Here is a 13,574-nt window from a genome sequence, read left to right on the forward strand (position 1 = left end):
AACAACAGCCACTAGTTACCACCCACCACCTCAAGCCTGGCACTGTTCTGCAGTGCAACCTTCCACGAGGCACTTCACTTTTCCCTGCTTCTGTCCCTACCCACTGTCACCAGTCTGACTTATTTACATTGCTCATAAACCCTTGCCGGCAGGGACCATCTCTTACCTGGTTTTGTATGCTGCTCAGTACAACAGAACTGCGCAGAGGCGGTACTGCAAACAATAAAACACCATGAGAAGACCAGGGAGGAGTACGACAGGCTTAGGAAATACAAGTAAAATACCACTTAAAAAAAAAAGAGGGGTTGCGATGGTCAAATGGCAGAACAAGCACCATGAATAACACATAAGCACTGGGTTAAAGAAAAAGGAGAACCAGAAGAGCTCTCAAAAGAGGGATGAGAAAACAAATCAGGAAGAAAAAAAAACAGAAAGCAAAAAGGAAATGGTAAAGCGGATTTGCTAAATCACTAAAGATGGACAAATCACAGAAGAAAACCAAGTCTTCTGGCTTTCCTTCCATTCTCTTCGTGCTACTGGTGCCCACCGGCTGTACCTTGGGCTTTTCAAGGACTATCCTTGTCACCTGATCATCAGATCACCTCTTTGCTACTCAGGCAGGGTTAAAAAGAAGGCACAAACTTATCTGACAATCTCTTCTGAGAGCAAATGAGAATGCAGAGAGGAGAAGGAAGGAAATAAAATTCACAAATCCTTACCTCAGAGTAGCTGACTGGCATGGAAAGGAACTTACCCACCAAAAATTAAGAAATAATAATAAACAACAACTAGAAATTTACTCCCTTGCTAAAGAACGGGGAGAGATGAAGGACTGCTTAAAAACAGTCTACTTCACAGGGTACTGTTGAAGCATGGTGGTCATATTTCATCCCTCGACAGACTGTAAAATGACAGTGTACATCTTTGTGGCCACTGGCATAATTCCTTGCTCTGCTTTAAAAGCACATTATTGAATCCACCCTTGTTTATGGTGTTTTAACACAATTATTTAAAATAAAAACCATTGGACACAAGAAGTTACCGGCATCAAGGTTATCATCCATCTGCTGTTCTCTCATTCAAAATGCACCTCTGAGTTAAAAAAAATCCATCATTTTTAAATATGCAACTAATTCCAACACAACAGTAAGTGAAGCACATATGATAATGTTACAAGCCAAAATGGGAGGAAAAAAAAAAGTAATGACAGCAAAAAACCTAAAATAAGTCCTGGCAAGATACACAGTGTCAGGCATGAGAAATTCAAAGCCAGTTGGGTCTGATGAATATGTATTTATCAACCACTATTTGCTAACACCTATCAGCAAATAACTCCTTTGTTATTCCAAATTCCCTTGCTGATTAACAGGGTATTGTAGATTGCAATAATTATCCTGAAGTAGGACTCTGACATGGACCAACTCTTATGTGATGTTGATCAAATCATGACAACTGTTTCAAATAACCTTCCTGTCAGTGCCCAACTGTCCAGAGGAGCTGTTCTCTGCTACTCTGGAGGGCAAAGTAGTCCTTGGCATCCTTATCCAGGTGTTCACTGTTTTTTTTAAATATTCTGGGAAAACTCTGAGCCAAGCTCAGCTTGAATCGCTACAACGGTGCAAGCTGGGCCCTGATAGGCACCTCGTACCACTCGCCACACACCATAGAGCTCTTTTCATCTTAGCTTCGTAGCACGGCTCCTGACAACAACCCTCACCGACACTTAAACCACGGGGAACTCCTCGCCTTCAGCAAGTGTGGCTTAAAGGCCCTTTTACACTGCTCCATTTCTTTTCTTCCCCAGTATAAAGGGGAAGAGCTGGGAATGTGTGCTTTTGAACCAGCAAGGCTGGCTCAGCCTCTTATTACAGGTAAACGATTTTTCAAAAGGGCTGTGTGATTCTGGATGCCCCATCTAGGAAACATATTGGGTCTGATTTCAGATGTTTTGAGCACCCCATCTGTTGCAGGTGAGGGCACTCAGGGGTTCTGGATAACCAGAGAATTACATGCCACTTCTGCAAATGTTAGCCTTAGCTTTCCCAGCTTTGCCTCCACTATTGGATCACTCGCTCACTCTATTTGCTCATGTAACAGCAGCCTGCTTCCCTTCCAGATTTTCCCTTAAAAAGAGGGTGTGGACACTACACAGGTCTATCCTAAAACTCTCGACAATCTGGTACAGGCTTCTGGTTAGGAAGCTGAGGCCATTATTTGCATTCAGCCATTACATGAGCAAATATGGTGTTTAAGGTACTTCTCAGAATACGTTGCGGAGATTAGTTAATGTTTATACAGCTCCCTGAAAATTGAAATGACTGCTACACGCTAAATATTACCATCACCAAGCATCCATTTAAGTAAAAGCAAGGCAGAAAGTGAAGGAAACAAAACTTATTTATTCTGTCCAGCACGATTATTGCCAGACTTATGCATACTAAAAACACCCAATAACCTATGTTAAACAGTAAATTAATGCATACTAAAAACACCCAATAACCTATGTTAAACAGTAAATTAATGTTTATGCTATTAAGTTTAGACACTCCTATGCTGAAAGCTTTTCAAACTACAGGAAATTACACTTTGTGCAGGGACAACTGTATACAATTACACTGATTTTACAAAATAGCAGAGATATAAAGCAGAAAGCAACTGGCCAGGGAGGCTTCTAAATCACACAGATAACAAGTGTGTCCTGCCAGGACAGTAGTCTGTAGCTTTATCATGATTGTTGCTAGAAAGAGAAAGTATTACCATAATCTTAAAATTCAGGATGACACAGTGCATTGCATACCTCAGTCTGTGAAGCAAAAGACACATTGAATTACCATGCACTGCTATGGCTATCTCGGGGTCACCATATATCAGCCAGGTTTATTATCAGCCCAGCTTGCACCACCAGCCTGCACCCACATCAAAAGTGCCACTGAAAAGGACACGTTTAGTGGGAACATTTGGATCAAGCCCTGTGTTTCTTTAGGACGCAAAAGCTTCAAGGAGATGCAGAGAGCACACACACAACCCCGCGAGCGTGATGTTCTCCCAGGCAGAAAGCTCCCAGCTGCTTTGCTAAAGGCCACAGCAATATGTCTGCTTTATGGCTGTTTGCATGAAGGACTGTTTAACAGTACTTAGTGCAGCTCTACCTTGACACAGTAAACGTTGTCTTAATACCACCTAGGCGAAGCATTTAGCTTACCTAGCCATGCTGAACGCTTTGTCAAACATCTGAAGGACTGCAGTGCTGCTGACTTTTTTCTGATGTCATTCAGGTACGGCACATTACTAAAGGTATGTTTTTTTCATCAAAGCAGGCACAGGCTTGTATAAGAGCTATCGGTCCTATTCTTTCTCTTCTTCATTGTCATGTTCACAGCTCTTTTCATCACTAGTCGCCCTTTCATGAAACAATTTCAGAAGTGTCATTTACACACTAAACAAGTATACATTATATAGCTCAATTACATATGGTGGATTATTGGTTTGTGTGCATCAGCCAAAGCTGAACATAAACAGCTGTGAATACACAGTTCAGTTAGTACTAAAAGAAGTCTTGTCTGCAGTTTTGATCTTAAAGTAAATATACTGAAAAACTTAGCTATAATTAGGCTGAAAGGCAGATACGATATTCTGGAATGAACATCAAATGAATGCTGCCAATAACACCATCCTTACAAAATACCTTGTTTGGTTTGTCTTAAGTGGATAACATTTTAAAGACAAAATATTCTGACTCACAAGCGACGTCCCTGCTGTTGCACATTCACAATAATCAGAATTTGTATTTTAAGCTGTGCGTTACACTTTATTAATATGAAATCATCAGCCTGAATCACAGACATATTAGCCGAGCTCCAAGTGACCTAACTCATTTTTAATATTTCATAGTTTGTTAAAAGCTGAAACAAGAGCTCACCAACATGGTTCTGACACCCCCTGTCCTGAATCAAAAGATGTGGGGAAAAGGCTGCGTACTCGCGCACTGGCACCAAACCAAATCCATCACTACAAAATGGGAGAGCAGAAATAAAGACTATTTCCCATTATCCCTCTCCCTTTGTAGCAGCATCCATCAGCTTGCATGATACCAACACGCTGAATTTGTTTATAAGCATGTTCTCAAACAAAAGGTCAGGTATTTTTGAGGAAGAGAAGAAATAAGGATTACAGCCTTTGTCTAGGAAAAAGTAGTTCCTCCCCTTTAAAGCAAAGTCAGCAGCAATATTCTTTGAAGACCAAAAGGAGAAACAATTCCCAGCCACATAAAGAAGCTAACTAGTCCCTTATATGGTTAAGAATTGCAATGCCATTTTTTTTTTCCACAACCGGAAAAATTAGAACAAGAGGGAAAAATAGAACAACTTTGAAAAGACAGCTCTCAGGGCAACAGGGAATTCATACAGGCACATCAGTCTAGCTTTAAGAGCTGCCAAATACTTTTTTCTTGAAGGAGGAGGAGGACAGTACACCAGGTGAGTTCCTGAAATCTAGATTTTCACTCTCCTGCTGTCACTATGGATACCCAGCTTTATAAACCTCTTGTGATGTAGCGGTATACCCGGCTCCTGTTCCTCCTGCTCTTGTGAACTGCCTCCGCCCGCAGCTTCCAAACCTCAGTTTATCCTGCACGTGCCCACGGCACCACTTCAGGGGTTTTGCCAGCTCTGGCGCTGCACGTCCAAAATGGCACTCTGCCCTCTCCACTGTTATCTCCAAACCTTTAATTTGCCTCTCACCTGCCAGTGAGCCTGAGCCGAAGGCTACGAGCACCTCGCCCCAGTGCACACCTACAGTGCATACCCACTGCATTTTAGAGGTGCCTCTGCTGCCCAGCACAGCAGAAAGGTCAGGCCCACCAGCGATGGATGGTTCAGCCCAGCTCGTCTCTAAATTTAGCGCTGCAGAGGAACAGGCCGTGGACAGGGGTAGGGAAGGGAATGGGACAGAATCCAAGCAAGCAGTCAGTTTTAATAAAAAAATAATAATGTCGTGTTGGTCCATCCATAAGAACCTCCCGCTCTTCACGGCCACCTGCAGCAGATCACATGGTGTCCCAGTTGAGACCTCAGGATTTAGCCTATTAATGCAAACTCACAAAATGAGAACAAACCACCATTTGATTTATTCTTCGGGGGGGGGGGGTTCAAATCTGTTCAACAACTTTGCTTCTTGAATAAATTTGAACCACACAGGAGTGACATCACTTCCACTACATGACAGCCTATAAATCAACACCAGCCACATGGCACAATCCATAAAACGTGTCACGGAGACACCAACGAGGAACAAAATATCAGCGAGCTCTACATCATAAACATGCAGTCTTATGTGTCTTCTGGCTTCTACTACAATCCATATAAATCAGGTGGTTTATTTCATTCATTTGAATGAAGCCAACACAATTAACGGAGGAACCTTAAAGCAATTCTGTACAGTTTCATTTGCAGAAATTTACTATAAATGAAACATTTAAAAAAGGTAGTGTTAAATTTTTTTTTCATAAATGACCACATTTGACACTGAAATTGTCTTTACAGCGTATGAGCAGAGTGAGAATTTATTCCCACCACTGTTACAAACAAGCAAGCAAGGAAACAAAGAAGAAAAGAAAGAAAGAAAGAAAAAAAACACTCTTTGCATCTAAAAGTAAGAAAAATAAGCTCTCTTTCTCTCTTCTTTAACAATCCCAAGCCTGAAAAATCTTTCAGCTAATAAAAACTTCCATAACAAGAGATTAGACTTTGCTGTGAGCCAACATAATCAAAAAGACGGTATATGGCTATAGAACCCACCAGGAGTCTCCAATTTGTGACTGCAGATAGGGAAAGTAAACCTTCACTTCTTCATTTAGAAACGCTGTATTGTCAGGAAAGACCTACGCAAAAAAGTGAATTGTTTCAAGTTTCAAAGTGGCTACACAGTATTCTTATCATAGGAACTACATAAATACAAGCAAAACCACCTCTCTGCTCTATCCTTTACTTTTTGTGGACGAACCACACTTAATTTCTCACAGAAATTGCTAATCGTCATTATAGGCACCGGACTCTATGCTGGACATCTCATACGGCAATTAGACTTTCACTACATATAAATTATATGTCAACTGTGGGAGAGAAAGAAACAGGCAGAAAGACAAAGAATGAGAAGCAAAAAAACAGATGCTCTAAAAATATAAATCAAAGTAGTACTAAATAAATGTTATAGCCATAGAAAAACCCAAAATGCTATTTTAAATATCAGATGTGCTTGTCTACTTGTTTGTATGATGTAGAACCAATTCGATAGTCAGTTCTCATTTCTTTTGTGATTAATCTGTATTTTAAGAAACTGCATATTGTTCAGCTGTCCTGGTTTTGCCATAGAGAAAAGTATGTGCTCTATGGGCCTGATTCTGTATTCCTGAAGGCAACTGAAGTTGTATCACTGATTTTTCAAGGGAAGCAGAACAGATCCCCATTGCTGTAATTTCTGTTCAATAATATGATAGTTAATCAGCTACTTAAAATATTGGGATGCTGTTTTCTGCATCCGTACACATAATTCTCAGTCTGATACACTGCACATTGAGAGTAGCTCTCTGTGTAAAAATGTTTATTTCTAAACTTCCTTTCAACACTCAATATTGCCTATACGAGAGGGAAAGCAATTGCAAAATATCGCTACACAAACACTTGCAATATACACTGTGACAATATTTGAGTAAATCACTGTTCTCAGTCTCCCTTCTCTGCCCATCTGCAGTCTTTGGTATGGAACAACTATATCATAAAAGCTCTTATTCACACATGCTTTTGATATTACACTATTTAATCACATACAGCTGTAGCTGATGAGACTGTTACAAAACACAATTTTAATGCAGCACTGGAAGCAAGTTCTGGAGACACATCAACCATTTTTCTCTACATAAAATTTCTCACATTAAAAGACTTTTCTTCAAGAAAAACAAAACAGAAAAAAATAATAATAAAAACAGCCCACTCATTTTTTAAAATCTGCTTCTCTTCCTGGACTCTCCGGAATGGGCTTGTTTGTAAGTGAACTCAAAGTCCCTGCCTGGAGTATAGATAATGACAAACCCACTTCCCCCACATGAAAAAAAGATAATAATTAAAAAACCCTGCTTAAAATTACATGCAAAGAGAACACTATCCAGGCTACTTACAGCAAGACCTGAAATGAACTCAAGCGTCCTACTTGGAACACGTTTTTTCTTATCTGTTTTTTAATTCATGGGAATTAAAGAACCGACAATCTGACAATTTTTACCAAGATACTTGCATTGAAGTCCATATATATCATCATGCTTACTTTGAAAGGCCACAATGCATTAAAAAACAAATCAATTCTGAAGCACTGTGCCTTACTTTTGAACAGCTACATTGTATAAAGCATTGCAAATTTTAAGTACAAACACACGATGCTTGCCATAGTAAGATCTATGCAGCCTAATCTGGCAAATGCTTACCACTCCCATCTTTTCTTATGGAAGTAAAACATATGTTTGCAAAATAAATCTCTATAGCATACAGTAATATACAAATGTCCTCAAGAGTAAAAATTTGAACTTTCCTTTCCCACAGCTTTTTTTTTTTTTCATTTAAACAGACTTACACTGAGACAACACGTGAAAGGAAAATCAACTAAGAGATTCAACATAATTTTAATATATCATGGTGTCCCTTACAGCAACAAGAGTATTTTTATCCAGGCATGTAAGGATAGATGGCAAACAATAATGGAAAGCAAACAAGCTCATATTTCTGCATTTTTCAGAAGAACATAATTTTATCTTCCTTATTGTTTAAAACAACTGGCAAAATACTACAGTTAGATATTAATATTACTGTCAAAAATACAAGCAGGCTTAAATATTTTTACATCGCATTTAAACAAATTCATACGTCTTCACGATAGCTCTTCGAGGCATTTAAAACATGCTACAACATACTGAACCAAACAAGGGCTAAGTGCTACCCGACTTCGTTCCTAGAAATGCATTTCTCTATTTGCAAGTGTTTGCCTTTACTTTGGCACTATCGTATGGGCTCCAGCTAGACTTTTGAGCTCTGGCAGCCGTCCAAGCTGCAGATGGTTGGAAATGCAGCCTGAAATCAGTGTGTGGTTGATGAATTACTCCTTACACCTGACCCCTGCTTCACACCAGGCACCAAGCGCCATCGCGACGCCACCAGCCAGCGAAGCCCCGGCAGGCAGCGCCGGCGCAGCAGCTCGGGCGTCGAGGCCTTCTGCGCAGCCAGATGGCCGAAAGCGAGCAACGCGGTCACTGCGCCATGCGGAAACGCGAGCGGCAAGAGAGCACGGGACTGGTGGGAACACAGCGCAGAGAGGCAAGAGCTTCGGGCGGGTGCCGAAAACGCACTTCCTAAAGGAGACGGGCACAGCAAGAGGGGAAGCGTGCATGCGACACGCAATGCGAAGAGGGCCCCCATTCCTTCATGCCTTGAAAAAGGAGAGAAAAAACAGAAAGAAAAAAAAAAAGAAAGAAAAAAGGATTTCATCCAAATACAAAAACCCAAATGTGTACCCATAAAGTGACTTTTTGAAGTTTAAGCGCTTCCAGGGTGCACCTGCTTGAATTCCCCGGTCCTTTTTTTTCTTAAGTTGGGGCTAATAGCTGTCCCGTCATGGACACACTTATTAAGCCACTCTTGCCTGCAGGCCAATCTGCACACTTTTCACATCTGTGGAGACAGGATTTTACTCACATAGGTGTTGGGATATCATGCTTTTTCCTTCTGCACGCACTCCCATACTCACCAGGCATACAGAGATGAATAAGCATTGCTGGTACCGTTAGGGTATTTCAGCCTTCTAATTGGGCAGCAGAGTCGGCACCACGACAGTTAAAATACCAAACCCAAAACATGAATAACAGATAGTAAATACCCAGAGAATGCACAAAAGCAAATTGCATGGAAATAGCTGCTAAACTGGCATATTTTTACCCCAAATACAGGTACAGTAATTGTAAAACAAACAATTCCTGCTTGCAGGTAACTGCGACATCTCCTTCTTTCTACCCAAATGAGTCAATTTTTTTCAGTAGACTGTTTGCCGAGAGAGGTTATCCCAGCTCTGGGTCTAATCATAAGCCTCAGAGGACAAAGATAAGACATAGCGTCTATTAAATCAAAGGGACTCCTTCAAACATATTCAAATGGCTTAGGTTAATTTTTTTTCTTTTCATATCATTACATGAAATTTAATGGTGCTCAGTTTTGTTTTCCATTGTGCAAAAGGGCAAAGAGAAAAGAATTTGCTTTGGCGAGCAAAAAACTAAAGAAATAAATTCAAACTCCTATGTAAGATTTGGCATCATTATCCTTCTATAAGTGATGATTTACAACGTGCTTCTGTAAACCAGTTGTTTTAGTACTCATGCCATCAGCAAGGATACAGCTGAGGAAGTTTACCTAATAGCCATAAATAAAATAAAAACTGCTACAGATTCTCATCAGATATACATGAACTGAACCTATCCCCTTGAAATATTTGCAGCAAGAACATGAGACTATCCTTAATTTACTACAGTAACAGAAAAATGTTTGTTTTGAAACAGATCCATAGCACTCCTAGAACAACTAGACTCTGCTCTCAGGATCTACCTAAAGAAGTTCAAACACTACTTCCAAACTGCAGTTGTCAGACAGTGTCACGCCAAAAGGAGAAAAATTAAGCTATGTTTTCCCTCCAACTCACTGCTTGTCCTTAAGGGACATGTTAAGTACCTTGTAATTGTCTTTTAAAAATCGAGTTTATTTTTTAAAAAGTTTTGGATGACATTGGTTTTGTCAAAACCTGCAATTAAAGTTTTAACTTCAGTGGTGGCATCCGATAATTAAGGAGCACAAGTAAATTGAATAATCAGAGTGTGTGCTTCATGCTCCGCAAAAGACCACGAAACATTTTAAAAACTCAAGTCAATCACACAAACATATGGAATTCATTTTTCTATTTATAATTCTATTGCCCATATAGCTATTCATTTACACCATTTCTGCATAACAATGTGCTAGCTACATGAGATAGCTACAAACACGGATTGCACACTTAAATCCTATGCAGCTTTGTCCTCCCCCACGAGAAAGATGCCTGTACAATAATGTGGTACTTTTGAAAGAATGACTGAGATAACTTCACAATAGAAGCAAAGCAAAAGAAACACTTCACCCAAATATGTTGGGGAACACAAATTTCAAAACTTTGCCCATTTAACTTGCTGTCGTTCAGTGTTTCACAAGCTGTACACGAATGCTGCGAGAAAGCCTAATTATTAATTCTTAATTTCGAATGAACGCACCCCCTTCAGTGCGTATGACTAAACCTAAAAAGACATTCTTTCTGTGGGGCTGAACTTCATGGTGTTTAGTACAAAAGATAGTTTTGAGAAAATAAAAAGTTGAGGTTCACAGTACAGCTGGAATCATACAGCAGTTTATTAGTATGTGTTGTTCTGATAGACATGATAAAAGATACAGCTCTCCACCACAAGGTTATTTGATTACCCGAATATTAGCTTTAGACATACAATGGATCTAACTGCTTTAAAATGTCCCAGAAGCTGATGGCTAGCTTTAAGGTAACAAAATCCAGATGCTGCCTGTCTGCACTGCTCTAAACTCTTAAGGTCTAGGGAAGAGGAAAAAATTGTAGGTGTGTGTATATATGCGTGTGTGTATGTGTTTATTATTTAGGTTTTACACGTACATTTAACTGCAGAGAGAGGAAAAAAGAAAAATGAATGCCATATAAAATATATTACTGATTGGAAAATTTACCTATCCTTACAGCAATATGACATGTGTGCAAAGACAGACACACATGACTTTTCACAAGGTTGATAATTTTATACCGGTTACAAAAGTGGGTTTAATTTATTTTTTAAAGCATCAGGTTAAAAAAAAGACACTGTATGGAAAAGCTATTGTTACTATTTTAAGCTCAAATACCTGGTTAATCTCCTCAAAAAGCATATTTTATAAAGTAAAAAAAAAAAAAAAAAAAAAGAGTAAAAAGGGGGAAAAAAGACTAGCAAAATGTAAGCTGCGTGAGTATAAGGGATGGAATGTCCAATATTTCTCCTCTAATACTCGAGGCTATTGTTCTTTCAAAAAAACACCATCAATTGTTTCATGTCCTTGGCTTGCCAGGTTTTGAGGAGTAGCATCAGTCTGCGTTCCCCAATCCCCCAAACAGTTAAAGCTATAGGCAATATTGCAGTCAAGCTAGTGACGGGCTGCTGCTGCAACAGCAACAATATACACTAAATGGTCACAAAGGTAAAATGCAATTTGGATCGACCTTGGAAGGAAGAAAAAGAAAAAGTGATAAAAATTGCTCCAAAATATAAAATTAAAAAAAGGCTACATCTTATACAAAAAGTCTACGTGATACAGTGAAAGAACCAACACAGCAAACAAATGAGAGGTAACCCTGTTACGAATTACAAGGCTATAATCATATTGAGTGTCTCTGGTGTCATTGCAACTCAAACCAGCCTGATTCTCAGTTTTGACGATTAGTTAATTTATATAATGCAGCGGTCTGGCTATAAACATTAACGGGAATGTAATTTTATTAGCAAGGAAACGTAACTTATCCTTTCAGAACTGCAACCAGATCAACGTGTTTCAAACCCAAAGTGTGGACAAGTCAGCCTCCCCTATGGCACTTCACCCCACACACGTCAAATGTCCCATGTGTTAAATTTGCCAGAGAAGTACAATGCGTGCATGCGTACGCAGCAGTGTGTGCATGTGTACGTATGTGTGTCCCTGGCTTTTTTGTGTTTCCTTAAAGGATGTTAGTTTATTGACTGAAACTGTTAATCTGTGGCTGTGAGGTCACACTACGTTTTGTTTTGTTTTACGGTGTCCTAACTGGGTTTCCAAAGTTTCGTTTTAGGGATTTCTTTTGTTGCTGTCCTTTGGTCACAAAGGAAATCTTTCCAGAGAGCAGACTATTATACAATGGCATAAGAAAAATAAAGCTTTAATTAACCAACTCATGGCCAAGTAGCATCGACTTCACTCAGCCTCTTTAGGAGATGCAGGCCTGCCTTCCAGCCTACTGACATTTTAAAAATCACTAAGAAAGAAAGAAAGAAAAAAAGAAAGAAGAGAAAGAATCCATGTTTGAATACGCTTTTCAGAAGTAGCTGCTCTCTATTTCTAGACCTTTTACATGCAATGGAGTACAGCCATATCATCCTCAATATTTAATGAAATATTAAAAGCAGTGCAATACCTTGAAACAAACTCCACAAGATTTACAGTCAGTTCGCTCCTCATTCTCCCCAGACCTTCCCAGCACCGTGCACGTAGCTGATTAAAAGTTTGAGCTTCCATGGACATCTTTTCTAATGGCAAAATGCTCTTAAGCCCTGAATAAACTGTATAGATCACCAAACGAGCCACTGAAAGACTGTTTCGTGCCTGATGCTGTCCAGAGCAATCTTCATCCTACGCCTGAAGAAGCACGCTACCTGCCTGGTGTTACGGCAGCCTTAACCGTACCCATCTCCCCAAACAATAAAAGGAATTAACCAAGGCTGGCGGCCTTTGAAAGAATTACAATAATAATAATAACAAGGCACAGACAGTAACCTTCCTGCCTCTCTCATGCCAGCTTCTGTCTACCAGCTCTGTGTGACACCGAATTCAAGGCAGCGAGGGGGGAAACAGCAAGAAACAAACCGGCCGACCCCGCGATTTGCGCTGCTGGGCTATCCATCACCCGCTCCGCGCGCGCCGGTCCCGCAGTGGCGCCACCGCAGCTGCGAGCGGGGTGCCCGTACCATACCTTGGTTTGGAGATAGTGGGGGTAGTAGTAGGTGTACTGGGGGTACATTGGCTGCTGGTCCAGGCGTTTGCCCATGTAGCTGGAATCCTGCTCGCTGGTGCGGGGAACTCGTTGGCAGGGTGTAGTGCCCCAGGCCTTTCTTCCTCTTAGACCACTATTCCTGACAGCACTGGTGACCGAGGAGGGTTTCGAGACTTCCTCGCCTTCTACCGCTCACTAGTTCCAGCACAGCAAGAATAAAAAAAAAAAAAAAATGCGTGCGCACACACACACACGCATGCACATATATATATATAAAAAATATATATCGCGTGTGTGCGTGCGTATATATATGTAGGTATAAAAAGCCCCCCGCTGAGCAGCCAGCCTCCTCCTGCCTCAGCAGCGTGCCTGCGGCGGTGCCAGTCGCCCGGGTCTGGAGGAAAACGTCCTGCGAGAGGAATCAGGAAGACAGTGCAACTCCAAATCTCTGCAGAGCCACTCGCTCGCCGCGTCCTTTTCCCTTCTCTCGAGCCCTCCCTCTCGCTCCCCAGCCACCCCCCTTAAAAAAGAAAAAAAAAAGGGGGGGGGAAATAAAGAAAAAAAAAAAAGAAAAAAGGGGGGGAAAGGGAAGAGCCTTCCCCAGCCTAGTTGCCGCTGCTTCCCTCACGGAGTGACATGGTGCTCCGGGCTCGTCCTGTCTTTCATTCAAACCCCCTCCGCGCCGCGCCGCCGGTGGGAGGGACCTCGGCGCGCCACTCCCC

General features: G+C 40.9%; 1 protein-coding gene across 11 annotated transcripts in view; it reads right to left on the bottom strand.

Moving 5' to 3' along the window:
• The window catches only part of RBMS3 (RNA binding motif single stranded interacting protein 3), a 722,481-nt gene that overhangs the window by 437,634 nt on the left and 271,273 nt on the right, over nucleotides 1-13,574 (bottom strand). For 2 of the 11 annotated variants that reach the window (XM_067291483.1, XM_013950752.2), the window contains exon 1: nucleotides 12,832-13,023. The exons of the other annotated variants lie outside the window; for them this stretch is intronic. In XM_067291483.1, coding sequence (XP_067147584.1) covers nucleotides 12,832-12,906 — 75 coding nt within the window. In that variant the 5' untranslated portion in view covers nucleotides 12,907-13,023. Of the gene's footprint in view, nucleotides 1-12,831; nucleotides 13,024-13,574 lie in introns of those variants that run through there. 11 annotated transcript variants of the gene reach the window in all.

This window comes from Apteryx mantelli, chromosome 2 (assembly GCF_036417845.1).
Source record: "Apteryx mantelli isolate bAptMan1 chromosome 2, bAptMan1.hap1, whole genome shotgun sequence".
Classification (NCBI taxonomy): domain Eukaryota; kingdom Metazoa; phylum Chordata; class Aves; order Apterygiformes; family Apterygidae; genus Apteryx; species Apteryx mantelli.